Source organism: Boleophthalmus pectinirostris, unplaced genomic scaffold, assembly GCF_026225935.1.
Source record: "Boleophthalmus pectinirostris isolate CB_2022bp ecotype Guang Dong unplaced genomic scaffold, ASM2622593v1 HiC_scaffold_13, whole genome shotgun sequence".
Taxonomy (NCBI): domain Eukaryota; kingdom Metazoa; phylum Chordata; class Actinopteri; order Gobiiformes; family Gobiidae; genus Boleophthalmus; species Boleophthalmus pectinirostris.
This window is the reverse complement of record NW_026571036.1, coordinates 23,359,905-23,373,132: the sequence shown is the minus strand read 5'-3', so window position 1 is coordinate 23,373,132 and position 13,228 is coordinate 23,359,905. Positions and strand designations below refer to the sequence as shown.

The window sequence follows — 13,228 nt, the reverse complement described above, 5'->3', positions numbered from 1 at the left end:
TTGGGCTCATTCATGTAAAAAGTCAAAACACAAGATTTGTAATTATTTATTGTGCAAACATAAATTGTGGTTTTTTTTCCCACATACGAGAACAAGCTTTTGGATTGACAAAACTCTTCAATTCGGGCAATAATATTGATATTAACTAAAGATTCAGTAATCAAATTTGTATATTTTTTCAGTTTCTACAAATCTCTTATGAGGGCAAATTTAACAGAACTGTTTCAGAATCCTGTAAAGTCCATAGAACCATAGATCTGTTTAGCAATAGGAACAAGTCTTAGACAAACTGACAAAAGTATAACCATAAAACTAGAAGCTGCAGTTAATAACTTATATGAGTTGTTATTCTTCGGGTGGATGCTCCAGCACAGAGCCGTCCTCAACGATGAGAGAGAGGTGAGTGACTTTAGACAGCTGGGCCTCTGAACAAGAAACCAAAATAAACAACTAGTGTATGAGCAATGCATCAACAATAGGGCTGTAACGATAGCCAAATCTCTAGATACAATATTTTCACATTATGCATCTCAAGGTATGATATTTATTGCAATATTTTGTGGAGGCTAGCAAAATTGTGAATATGCTACTTTTTTCTTGTCATAATCCAGATAGCTAAGATTTAAAAGTACTTAGTATGTTATTTCAGCATGTAAATTGGACTCAAACAGAAAAGGATCATGCTCTATGTAGTTCTGTTTTTTAGTTGTTGCTGCATCATAACAATGGATTTAAGCAAAGAAACTTGTAATTCAATATATTGTGATGGCCCACAGTATGATTGTAAGACTTTTGACAATACAATATTTTGGTTATTGTTACATCTCTAATCAGTAATGGCGTAATCTCAAACTGATATATTTAGACTAATGATGATGGCAATTTATTAACTCAGGTTTTAAGTTTTGCATAATAATTGTGGCATTCATATTCTTTTGAATGTCAGGTTGAGGTTCGATATCCAAACAAAGATGTGTCTGTACTTGACTGTACTGACTAATTTCATGAATACAGTACAGGCAACTCAACTTCGCTTGGGGCTCTTTCTCAAGAAATATCGTCATCTGGCTGGATGATAACACGTGTTTTAACATGTACACAATAAGGCATGGATATAAAGTCAACCATAAAAAGCCTACTGTTATGTACAATGCACCAAACAGTCTAAATATTCACCCACATACCCAAACTGTCGTCAGCAGAGTACTCCTCCGTCAACGTGTCATCACTGGATTCCTGCAGAGAAATACAAAGAGTGCGTCATTTTTCACAAAGATATAATATTATGTTTACGTCTTCTCTCACCTCCATTTGCTTCAGACTGTCTTCAGACTCACTGCTCTCCTCTTCAGCTGCCAACTCCTCTCCTGAAAGAATAAAGTGGGTTTAAACCAGGGGAAGCTTCCCTGTATAAAGCCTGTATAATTTTGTTTAGCTGGATTTCATCTTAGAATACAATACCTGCATATAGGTCTGAGGTACAGGCCTCTTCAACCACACAGCTTGTTTGCTCTGTCAGCACAGCCTGAATAAGAGGAAAAATTCAAAACGCATATTTGCCATTTTCAAATTTACAAGCAAATTAAGTTCTGAATGGTCAATTGAAAGTAGGGCTGTGTAATTAATAGGGATGGGAAAATTAAAAATTAACATTGTTTATTGTGATAAAAAAGGGCAGACAATAATCATTAATGGGACATTTTATATACTTGTGATAATTGGCAGCAAAAAGTCATTATTGTATCACCAAAATGTGGAAAAAAAGGTATTTATCCATCAGGATCTCAGATCATAGTTGTTTTAATTTATAACAAAGTACTATTATATAGTTGTTGTATAAGTTGTTTAAACATGGAATTTATTCATAACATTAAAATTATAATGATTCATATCCATTGCATTTTAAACTGTCAGCAACTTTAATAATTATCGTGAAATAAAGATATGTACTATCTAGACAGGATACTTGGTGTTTATGTATATAGTATATAGTTTCCCTTTGTATTGTGTTCATTTCTTTTTGTTTTTGTTGACTTTTATGTCAGTTTGGTCAACTGAAGTCATGTTAAATGTGCTGTATAAATACACTTAAATTGAACTGAATAAAATATAATACAAAATCATGATGGCAATCATTTGGCATAGACTTAGACAAACTATTGATCCACAAGGGAAATTATCTAGAGCCCAACCTTCACTTTACCGAGATTTCTATGGGTGCACTATTGGCATCGCTCCAATGTGTACCTTTCTCATATAACTCATTTGTTTGATTATAATTTCAATATATGTTTAAAAAAATATATATATCATTAAGACAAGGTTGGTGATTACTGGATAAGAAAAAGTTGTCAAGAATAGTGGTAATAATCATTTATGACAACTTTAACTTTGCAAGCGGTGCTCTAGGTGTGTATACTATATTCTATTCATAGTGGTGATTATAATGTATAACAAGGGACATTATTACCACCTCTGGAGAATGGGGCGAGGATGTAAAAGAGCAGGACTCAGACTCAGCTCCTGTCTCCACATCATCAAGCACTGGAGACACAAAAGTAACAAAGAAAAAAAACATGTTAAAAATGTATTGTGTTAACCAGAACAAATAAAGGGGGCCTAACCAATCAGCTGTCCACAAGGAACCCCAACACGTGGAGGACTCTTATTCTAAAACACAGAAGAACAGTTTGTAACTTGGAAGAGCACTGGTGTAACTGATGTTGAAGTAAATATGATGTAATACCACAGTTTCCTCTTCTGTCACACTGAAATGCTCACTGCTTGCTTCAGAAAGGTTCTTAATTTGACTCTTTTCATCTGTAATAAAAATGCCATTATTTGTCTACAATACCATATAGTAATTCTCTTTGGTTTAAACCAAGAGCAGTACCTGTGCAGAGGTCTAAGAAAGACACTTCAGTTAAATGTACTGCTTCCTCAGTCCGGTCTCCCTGAAGACACCAAAAAACAAAATATTAATGAGTCCATATAGACCAAGACTACTCACTACTATTACCATTTTTGCCAAACTTTAAAAAAAAAATTATATAATGAACTCACGCATCTCACAAAATGCAGCTTGTTGAGAGAAGTCTTGTCCCAGGACAACAAGATTTTAAAGTGGAACTGTTTTTCTGCCCATACTGAACATTTGTATTTGTGTATCAAAGCCTGTTTTACCTTATTTTATGGTATGACTATTTTATTTTATTATAGTTTAGATAATTGGTATTATTGGTTTGTGACTTTTGTTCACTAACAGAGTGATTCTATACCTTTTCTGTAGGGGGTGCACTGCATGTTTGAGACTCAGTAGCTGCGACATCACCAGCTCCAAACAGGTCTGAAGGAAATATGAATGTCTCAAACAAATATAAAATAGATGTTCTTAAATTGCCAAAACGTAAAAAAATGGTTTACCTTGAAATGTCTCTTCACAGTAGACCAACGGCTCTGATGACAGGTCAGTCTAAATTTAAAAGTGAAAACAGTGATAAGTTTCTCTTTTTAAAACATTTGCAATTGTTGAATAATTACCCTAAAATCTGGGGTCTCATCCTTGCTGGTTGAACGCAGGACATCATCAGCTTTAGACCCAAGCTCCTGCTCTGTGAAATGAATATCAGAGATTTTATTACAAGGACTTCATGCAGGTTGAACCCCAGCAGAGAGCTACAAGTGTTATACTTTTGGATTGTACTCTTTAGAAAATGGGCCTCACTCACCAATTGAATCCTGGGGCAAAATGTCACTGGAGGCCAAAAATAGCAACTCTTGATTCTACAAAATTAAGTTAAAGAAAGTTAAAAGTCCATGGTGGTTTACATAGATATACTGTATTTACATTTTAGGATCTTTCTTAATTGAGAATTTTTATCATAATCATGTTTACCATTTTATCTGATGTTACACTGTGAGGAGCAGTGTCTACCTCTGGGGTCTCTCTCTCTTGGTCTGAATCTGGACAGGTAAACAAGTCTTAACAAAACATTACCCACATCTCACCTCAAATTTATATTAGCTTCAAGTACAAAAATAAAAACTAACCAAATGAATCATCAGGCAAAGCTATACTCCAGGGCAGCAGTAGTGCACACTGAAACCATACATCAAAAGTTAAATTACGAATGGCGTTGTGTTATTGCAAGTATATCTGAGATTTGCTTTGTCAACGCTTTTAACTTCTCTTTGCATTAGCTGAATGATTTTATTTGCATTTGATTACCGTTTGCACAGGGGACACACTGGCATAAGTTGGTTCATGAATGATTTCCTCTGGAGTTTCACTATCCTGGTTTAAACCTAGGAAAAAAAAAAAAAAGTACATTTGTTTAACTATGAATCCTAGTTGAAGAGAGCTGGGCAGGTTTATGTGCTACATCTCTATTGTAGTACTTACCAAAAGTATCACAAGGAGTAACATCATTTGAGGGCAGCAACAAATCTTCATTCTGCAAATTATGTTTAGAACATTCTGTTTAACATTCAAGAGCTCATTTGATTGACACTGTGATAATTAATGTGTATGTTAATTAATGGTTTACCATTTTCACTAACGTTACACTGGCATGCATTTCAGGGACAGCTACCTCTGATGTCTCGAAACTTTGGACTAAATCCGGTTCTAGTTTAGTTTAAGACAGAGCTGGTCTATAAAACATTCACACATTCAATTTTAATTCTGATGCAAAGGTTAAGTTCTCACCAGATGAATCCTGAGGCAAAGTGTCACGTGAGGGTAGAAAGGAAAAATCTTCAGTCTGACAATTATAAAACAAAAGTAAAATGAGTTCTATTGTCTTTTTCCAGTATGCACAGTTAAATTGTCAATCACTCCAACCACTCTAAGGCCAAATCTTTTTTGGTAATTTCGGTTACGTTCTTTACCAGTATGTCTGACGTCCCACTGGAACAAGACATTTGAGAAACATTCTCTGGAGTCTGAGTATCCCGGTCTGAATCTAGAAAGATTTACACAAGTCTTAATATGGAATGACATTGTAAGAATATCTTTGCATGAAATTCAATAAGATTGGATTGATTTTTTTATGCCTGAGCGCCAAGGTCCGTAATTTTTCTACAGGTGTCATATTTAAACTCACCTAAAGGATTTTGAGAAGAAACTAAACTTGAAGGGAACACATCTTGGTTCTGCAATGGAATACCAAAGTAAAATAACAGTTCAAATGTTTCTGATTACAATATAAGTTTTGTATTGTGCACCATTTTATTTGTACCTGTTGAGATTCGTCAGGGCTCTCTTGCTCAGGACCAGTGTTGCTTGTTAGATGAAAAGATAAACAGGGCACCTAGAACAAAACAGTGTGATTAAAAATAGATGAGTGGACTCCTATAATACCATCCAGGCTTTGCCTTTTAACCAAGATGTGGTTGTGCATAATTTACCATTTGAGCTGCTGTCATGCTGACAGAACCTGGCGTTTCAGGAATTACAGTCTCTGAGGTTTCCATATCCTGGTCTGAATACCCAAAAATTCGTATATCACCATCAGTACATCATTTTACATAACATGCCAAATATAATGAATTATGCCCTGTATATTTTAGTAGAAGTTCAGGTCAAAATACTCACAGAATAAATCCTGAGGCAAATCTTTTGAGGGCACCAAAGACAAATCTTCATTCTGCAACTGCAGTTTCATCTCTACCTGCAGTGACCCTAAGGAGGGTTCATCTGGGGTCTCTTGCTCTGGACTGATCTTACCTCTCAGAGTCAGAGCCAAGCAAGGAACCTGCATCCCAATAATATGGAAATGTTACACTGTCACTGCTTTCATAAAAATATTCAAATTTTACTTTTTATAATTTACCAATCTTGCTGCTCTCTTCACAATGGGAGGCCAGGTTTTCACACTTGGGATGTCAGGATTCTGATTTTGAGCTAAGAAAAAAAAAAAAAAAGGATATTCAAGTATGTCTTTATTACAATAATCAACAACACAGCTTTTCACTGTTTGATAATGAAAGACTGGTCTTAAAAGCAAAGACGGTGTTCTTATCAGTTTGACAACAAAAGTTCTGCTCACCTGAAAATTTGCAGGTGTCCGGGTCATCTCCTGCTTCTTTATATGGAGACTCAAACGGTGTCTCTGTGAAGCTTGACTCATCCATGGCCTCCAGGAAACATTCGTCCAGTGGGGACCCCATATCTTCAGGTCCTGTGGTGTCCAATACTAATAAATCTTGTTCTTCTAGGTCTTGGTCCATCAATCTTGCCTCATAACTTGAACTCAGATCTTCACTTTCATCACTAGTGCAATATAACAAAGTCTCCTCCATGGCCATGTCATATGTGGAGGCATCAGGGGGTTCAGGTGTTATAGCAGAGATGTTAATGTCTAGGCTCTCAAGGATTTGTGAGCCAGAGGATGTGCTGCACATCTGGTTTTCATCTTGTTCTAATGGCACAACAAATGACACACCAGAGTTTTCCAGACTGACTTGAGTATCATCTGCCAATATCAGATTCTCGTCAACTTCAACCAAGGACTCTGAAGTCTCAAAGTCCAGAGAACCAGTTTCTGTGTCAGTTTGTTCTTCTATTAACTCCTCAATCACTTCACTCAAACTTTGGTCCAAAGTGGCAGAAACTTCACAAGACTGTTCTTTCTTTGGTTCCTCTAATTGAACAGTTTCTAGTTCACTTAGAGGTTCAGTCTCAATGGAGGTTTCAGATTCTTTTAAAACTTCTGACCCTTTACTCTTCCAAAACTCTCTCATGGACTCATTGATCACAAGGCCTTCACATTCCAGGTGCACATAACATTTAGTTTTGCCATCTTCCTTGGTTACTTTGCTCACAGTCAGTTGTAGAAGTTGGTCCACGGTGAGCGCTGAAAACATATCTGCAGCACTACTTTCCCAAGATCCTTCAGAGGAATCAAAACCTTCTAGTTCACATAAGAAGGCCTGCAGTGGGGTTTGGATTAGTTGGGGAGGTATTTCTCTCAAATCACCAATTTTCACTTGGGAGGTGTTTCCATAATCAACAAACAGAAGCGATACTTCATCTCCAATTCTATTCAACAATTCAGCTCGATGCCAAAGTTGATCTTCTGAAAACAGAGCAATGCAAGGGCTTCCAACCGAAAGGGAATCAATGTTCTTGGGATCTGCAGAGTTCCCTGCTTTTGCAACACTTTCGGATATTTGCTCCAGCTCTCCCGTGTCTGCAGACTGGCACCAGAATGACTGAGCATCAGTTATAGATGAGATGTATACCTCGAGCTGTTGTCCATCTTGGAATTCTTGCTGCTTGAATCGTAACGAGCAAGATTCTGCCGCTTTTGCCTTAAATGGAAGCTCTTTGACCTGTGACAAGGTGCTATCAGATTGGTTTTTCACACTAGTTGGCTTACAATCAATTTCAACACCATTATCCTGAAGACTGACTTTCCACACAGTTCCGGACTGTTGAATGAACTTGCACTGTAACAGTTTTTCTCCAACATTATCAATGGCAGATTCAAAAGCAGACAATACCTCTGTGTCCAAGACTTTTTCAAGACCAGCTGCACTTTTCAGCAAACAGTGAGTACTATATGCAGGAAGTCTAAGGAAAGTTTTATCAAGCTTGCGCATTTTTGAAACAGGAACAGTTGCAGTGTTTCCGAAGTCAACAAACTCAACCAGAACTGTTGCTTTATCTTGTTTTTCTTTTACGACTGCGCGATACCAGGACGAATCATCTGAGAACTCTGCCTGAACAAGGTCCCCTGGAAGCAATTCTGTGATGGTGTCAGATTCAGAGGAAGTTTTTGTGTCATTGAGCTTTTCTACAATAGATAAAATATCATTCTCCTCTTTGACCAACTGCACATAGAAACTCAGTGGACTGTTGTAATGTGAGATGTACACATCTGCAACCATACCACTTGTAATTGATTTGGATGGCAAGTCAACAAGTTTTGGTAGTTTTTCAATTTTTGGTTGAGGAACACTACTGTCATCAATCCAACTTTCCGTGCTAGGACCTGGGGTGTGTTGCTTGCTATCTTGTTCATTTGGCTTTGTTTGAATTTCCGGGTTTCGGTCTTTTTGCTTGGTAAGTTCTGTATATTTTGGTCTTACATTTTCCTTGGCATGAGCTGATCCTTTATATTTTTGTGTCCCATTTGATGTTTGACCATTTGATTCCCTTTGCTGTGGAGGCCTGTACAGCTGCAGGTTCCCTTTGACATTTTGACGAGGTCTGGTTTGAGGGTGCATCTTTTTACTCACTGACTCATTTTGTTTAGTCATTTGTGATTTGAGAACAAATGAATTGTTATAAGTGCTGTGCTTAGCTTCTGCTAGTGATTCCTTTGAGATGGGCTTCACTGTAGGCTCACTAGACTTGGCTTTAGGTTCTTCTGTCTTTATCTCAAGCTCAAACAACTTCTTGATTTTAGTGTTAACTTGGCCTTTACCCTGATACAGCTCAACTACCAGCTTCCCATCAGTTTCTTTGGCAACAATGAGAGCTCTGAAATCACACTCTGTGGAACTAGTCTCAAACCAACTGTTGACCTCTGAAGGAACATTGTCAGGGATGTCAGATAAACTGCACAAAACAGCTTGAACGGGCACAGCCATGATATCCGATGCTTCTTTGGGGACAGGAAGAAGGTCATCTTTATCGACCTCAATAGTATCACCGTAATCTACAAAATGCACAAGTACAGATGGTTTTGTAGCTTTGATTTGGCCCCTGTACCAATGTCCATCTGTGTATCTGGCAAAGCACAAGGTTCCAAACACAGGGGGGATCTTTACTGTCAGAAGTTGCTCACACAGAATGTTTACTTTTAGCTGTAGATCTCTGAGCACATCAGCATTGCGTCTGAGCTGGCAGTAGAAGTGGCTGACATTTTTCACATTTGTTACAGTGACTTGCTCCTCAGTTCCTGTTTTCACATTATGAGTGGAATAGTAGTATGTGTCAAGGCGGAAAGAGGGGCCTGAAGGGGGAGCACTTTTAACCAAATTGACCAGATTGGTGCAGATGCTTTCAAAAGGAGTCTCCAGATTAACAATGTTGAACACAATCTTCTGCTCGCTGTACATCACGGCATAAATAGTACACTTCAAAATCACAAAGTTGTTTGCAGCAGTTTCAACAAAGGTATGGAACCTGTCCACAGCCTCTTCTGTCCAGTCATTGATGGCTGATGTGGGGTCAACAGGGTTAAAGAGACTGCATCGAAACGCTTGGCCCGGAAGTGTCATAAACTCCTTTTCTATTTTCCTCAAGTCCAAGATATTAACCGTCTCTGTGTGGCCATAGTCAATGAACAACACATCAACATGAGGAGTGCTATGCTTATGGACAATAAGAGCTCTGTACCATAAGCCATTTTCTTGATGGCGGGCAACACAGGCTGTTTCTGTAAGAGGCTGAAACTCACTATTTCTGTAATGGGTCTGCATGTCATACATCAGCAACTTCAGATGTCCAGCACTTTGCACTAACTGACACCAGAAGTCATTTGGGCTTTCAATGTAAGACACATTGACATCAAGAACACTTCCAATGGAAAACATCTGCTCCTTGAATGTAACTAGTTTTTGTTCACTGCCACCAGAGACATTGTTCTGAGGCTGAAAAGATGTTCCACTATACTGTGCCATAGAAGGAGCAAACTGTGAGCTCGTTTTTACCATTAAGTGTCCCCTAGTTTCATCTTTTTCTGCAAAACCAGTCGCACATAATAGCTTAGCCAGATCTTTTTCTCCTTGTGCTTCTGGGTCTGTCACTTTAACAAAATGGCAATCATCAGACTTAGTTACCACATGTACATCAAGTGTTCTATCCATTACTGTTTTAGAGAACAGCTCGCATGCTTCTTGACTCCATTCTCCAGCTTTTGGTCTAACATTAGCAAGCGAGCATTTGAGTGCAAGTAGTGGCAACTTTTTAAACTCATCAGGTAGAGTTTTGATGAAACGATTTTCCACTGCCTCACAGTTACCATAATCCACAAAATGCACCTTCACTTCTGAATTGCCAACCTGTGTTACAACAGCTCTGTAGTACTCGCCATCTTCAGCTTTGGCTGCACAATAGAGACCAACAGTTGGGTTTTTGACCATATCATCATTTAAATCTTTTTGGTACAAGTTAGCCAGTTTGTCCATCAAAGCATCCAACTCATTTGCAAAGTTTTGTGTTTGTATCCAAAATTCTGATGGACTAGATACATACTGTACAAATGCAACATAAGTGGACTTGACAGAAAGATGATCGACAGGCAGTGAATTCAATCTCTTTTTGTTCTCCTCTGTCGCTCCCATCTTTTTTTGTTTTGCAGAGGTACTGTTACGGCTGTGTCCACTTGTGCGAATGGCATAGTCACCTAGTGTTTTCTCACACTGCAGTAAGCAACTCTCCTTGGAACCAAACAAGCTGTTGATGTTGGAGTTTTCGTCTCCATAGAGCGTCACATAGTAAACACCTTCTGTAATGCTTTGGTACTCAAACTTGGCAATGATGGTCTTAAACAGAAGCAGTGTCCTGAGATAGTCGATTTGAGCAGTGGTCCATCCAACACCTTTGTCAATGATTCCATGGAGGGAACAGTTGTACGTCACAACAGGCATCTTAAAGTACTCAGAGGCCAGTGGTCTCACGTTCTCCACTTGCACAATCTGTTTGATGCCATAGTCTACATTCAACACTTCTACCACCTTGTTGGCTGGAAACATCTGCTGAAGTATAGAGCGGTACCATTTACCGTCAGACCCCCGTGCAGCACAGGGAAAGCCAATCATTTCAGGGGCAACAGTGCATGTAGTGGTTCTGCCATCACAGCTCTGTGTAAGCTGCTCTGACAGTTTTTTTAGTTCTTGAGAAAAAACCTTCAACTGGCAGAAGATCCTCTGTGGATTTGTGACTTCTGTGACAACAACAGTCTCCACTGTTCCTGCTTGTAGTTCTGGGTACATGAACATCTCTTTCTTGCTCAGCCTCTCACCCATTCCTAAGGAGACAACAGACTGCGGTTCTTGAGGTAGTGTGGGCCCACTTTTATCCTGGAGTGGTGGGAACAAAAAGTCCTGGAACATTTCTGTAGGTAACTTCCTTGCAAATCCCATCTCATACATTTGTTGTGCTATGCAAGGGATGTGCAATACAAACATTCGATGCAGCATCACGATTTCCTGAACATGAGCCTTTACAGATCTACCAGTGAGAGACTTTAAAAACTCCAACGCCACTGGAGACCACCTGTTATCAGGAGACACAGATACAACATTCGCGAGCACACAAAATTCCACTTCAGGGGGCAAGTGAAAGTACTCTTTCCTACCCCAAGCAAGCATTGTTGTGATTGTGCTATAGGTTATGCCTTTGTCAATGAGATACACAACGTGCTGTGGTCCATTTCGTGACACAATGCGAGCTCTGTACCAGACACCATCTTTCAGAGCCAAGCACTGATCTCCAGGATTTCCCTCAAACTCTTTGAATAGATTACCAGGAGACTGAATGATCTTGAGCAGGCTAAGATAGTCTGCTGCCCCCTCCTGGTTAAATTTTGCCCAAAATTCAACAAGTTCACACAGAGGGTGTATGTGAACCCTGGTTATGACAATGGATGTTTCTGATCCTCGGGCAGGAAGTCCTTGAATTGAAGACATTTCAATTGGCTGCTTCATAAATCCCTGCATTCCATGAGCTGCCACATCTCATTGATAAACACGCGGATGTTACCTGAAAAAACACATTACAGTGTGAATGTTAATATTTTTTGCAGTCATAGATTAAATGTAGTCCTAAAAATGTAACATAAATTAGATTAAATAATACTATATGTTTCTATAACTTTCCATATTACTAGCTTTTCAATGTATGGGTCCAGATTGTGACATTGTGATTTGTTTGTCTGTTTATACTTACAGGATTTAAATAATTATGATCATTTGATCCGTTGTAATGTGGCAAAACTGGAAAAAAATAAAATGAGGTTAAACATTATTAAAGACAAGAAATATCAATAATCCATCAGTAATAAGTAGTACTACTGTAGAAACTACTACGCTGTGAATAAACAAATCACATAAAAGAATCCTGTCTTACATGCCATTAGCTATAATTAATAGCTAATGGCTAGGCAAGAGAAGAATTGACAAAACAAACACTACGGGGCGCATCTGACTAGCAGCAGTGTTTTGACAGTTGATCATAACAAACAAACGATCACCAAACAGACCAAAAAATACCACCACCACCATATACGACTTGCACAGTGTTCTCTGGAATTATCTAATCGTCAGAAAAATAAACAATTTCTTGGTTTATCAATAATCTTGATGAGCTAAAGGGTTACATCTAAAATACATTAGCCTCCATAGCAAAACTCAGACGCCTAATAAAATGTCCCAGGTCAAACAGCACTGTTAAACTTAACTTTAAAATAAACTTGAGAAATGTGATGATGTGTTTGCGTCCATATGAAATTGAGTGAAATTGTTAAGTAATCGTTGTTATAAAACTCACATGAGATTCCAACGCAAATTCCAACAGCCCCAGCTTCAGGCGTTTCTGTTACAACTTTATCCAAGCGGACGTTAGCTCGGCAAGCGTTAGCACTAGCGGCCGAGTGTTAGCATTAGCGGCGCTAATGTGAACCGTGTAAATTTCTCACATCTAAGAAAATACTCACCACCCACAGCGTTTTATGATATCGCAGTTTTTTTTCCCCGGGTGCAGGATGTTATGATGAGAGTTAAAAGTATTCACACGAAAGGATTAAACACTCCACGGCAAACAAACGAAAATGTTAGTAACGGTTAGCTGTAGATTAGCGAAAGTTCAAAGCCAGTAAACCACGTTCTCTGGGGAAATGTAAAGATTTGCCCCGGAAATGTTTTTTTTTGTTTTTTTTTTTACCATTTCACCGAAAGGGTTAAAAATCCCCAAATGTTTAAAATACCTCCTGCTTGGTATCACCAATCCACCAATGCTCAGTTCAGAAATTATTATTACAGTGCAAATTTTGGAATATTTACTTATTGTCAATTACCATTTGGTGTGTAGAACCTGGATATGATCTACCATTTAAGGATGTGAAACAGAATTTATAATAAAATGTAATACTTTTTGATCAAATGGTTAAAAAAAAAGTTTATTATGCCTCTTATTGTTTCAGTTTAACCTACCTCAATTCATGACCAGAAATGTTCACACGATGACGCTGTTGGCCTAGATTTGTTCCACAGAACG

The 13,228-nt window shown here is 38.3% G+C and overlaps 1 protein-coding gene across 3 annotated transcripts; it reads right to left on the bottom strand.

The window, feature by feature from the left end:
- Positions 1-57: 57 nt before the first annotated feature.
- tdrd6 (tudor domain containing 6) lies at positions 58-13,227 on the bottom strand. Of its 3 annotated transcripts, XM_055149190.1 has the most exons (28): positions 12,669-12,821; positions 12,503-12,594; positions 11,903-11,949; positions 6,051-11,716; positions 5,835-5,905; positions 5,597-5,756; positions 5,410-5,483; positions 5,241-5,312; positions 5,106-5,154; positions 4,891-4,964; positions 4,709-4,763; positions 4,548-4,627; positions 4,403-4,454; positions 4,229-4,305; positions 4,051-4,099; positions 3,896-3,963; positions 3,729-3,783; positions 3,541-3,611; positions 3,424-3,472; positions 3,279-3,346; positions 2,894-2,954; positions 2,747-2,820; positions 2,625-2,670; positions 2,474-2,544; positions 1,462-1,525; positions 1,306-1,367; positions 1,185-1,236; positions 58-425 (listed from the first exon to the last, which is right to left on the bottom strand). In XM_055149190.1, the coding sequence occupies exons 4-28, from the start codon at positions 11,671-11,673 to the stop codon at positions 346-348; spliced, it is 7,257 nt and encodes a 2,418-aa protein (XP_055005165.1). In that variant the 5' UTR covers positions 11,674-11,716; positions 11,903-11,949; positions 12,503-12,594; positions 12,669-12,821; the 3' UTR covers positions 58-345. The 3 variants fall into 3 exon arrangements, with proteins under 3 accessions (XP_055005165.1, XP_055005164.1, XP_055005163.1); XM_055149189.1 differs by lacking the exons at positions 12,503-12,594; positions 12,669-12,821 and adding an exon at positions 13,165-13,227; XM_055149188.1 differs by lacking the exon at positions 12,503-12,594.
- Position 13,228: the final 1 nt, after the last annotated feature.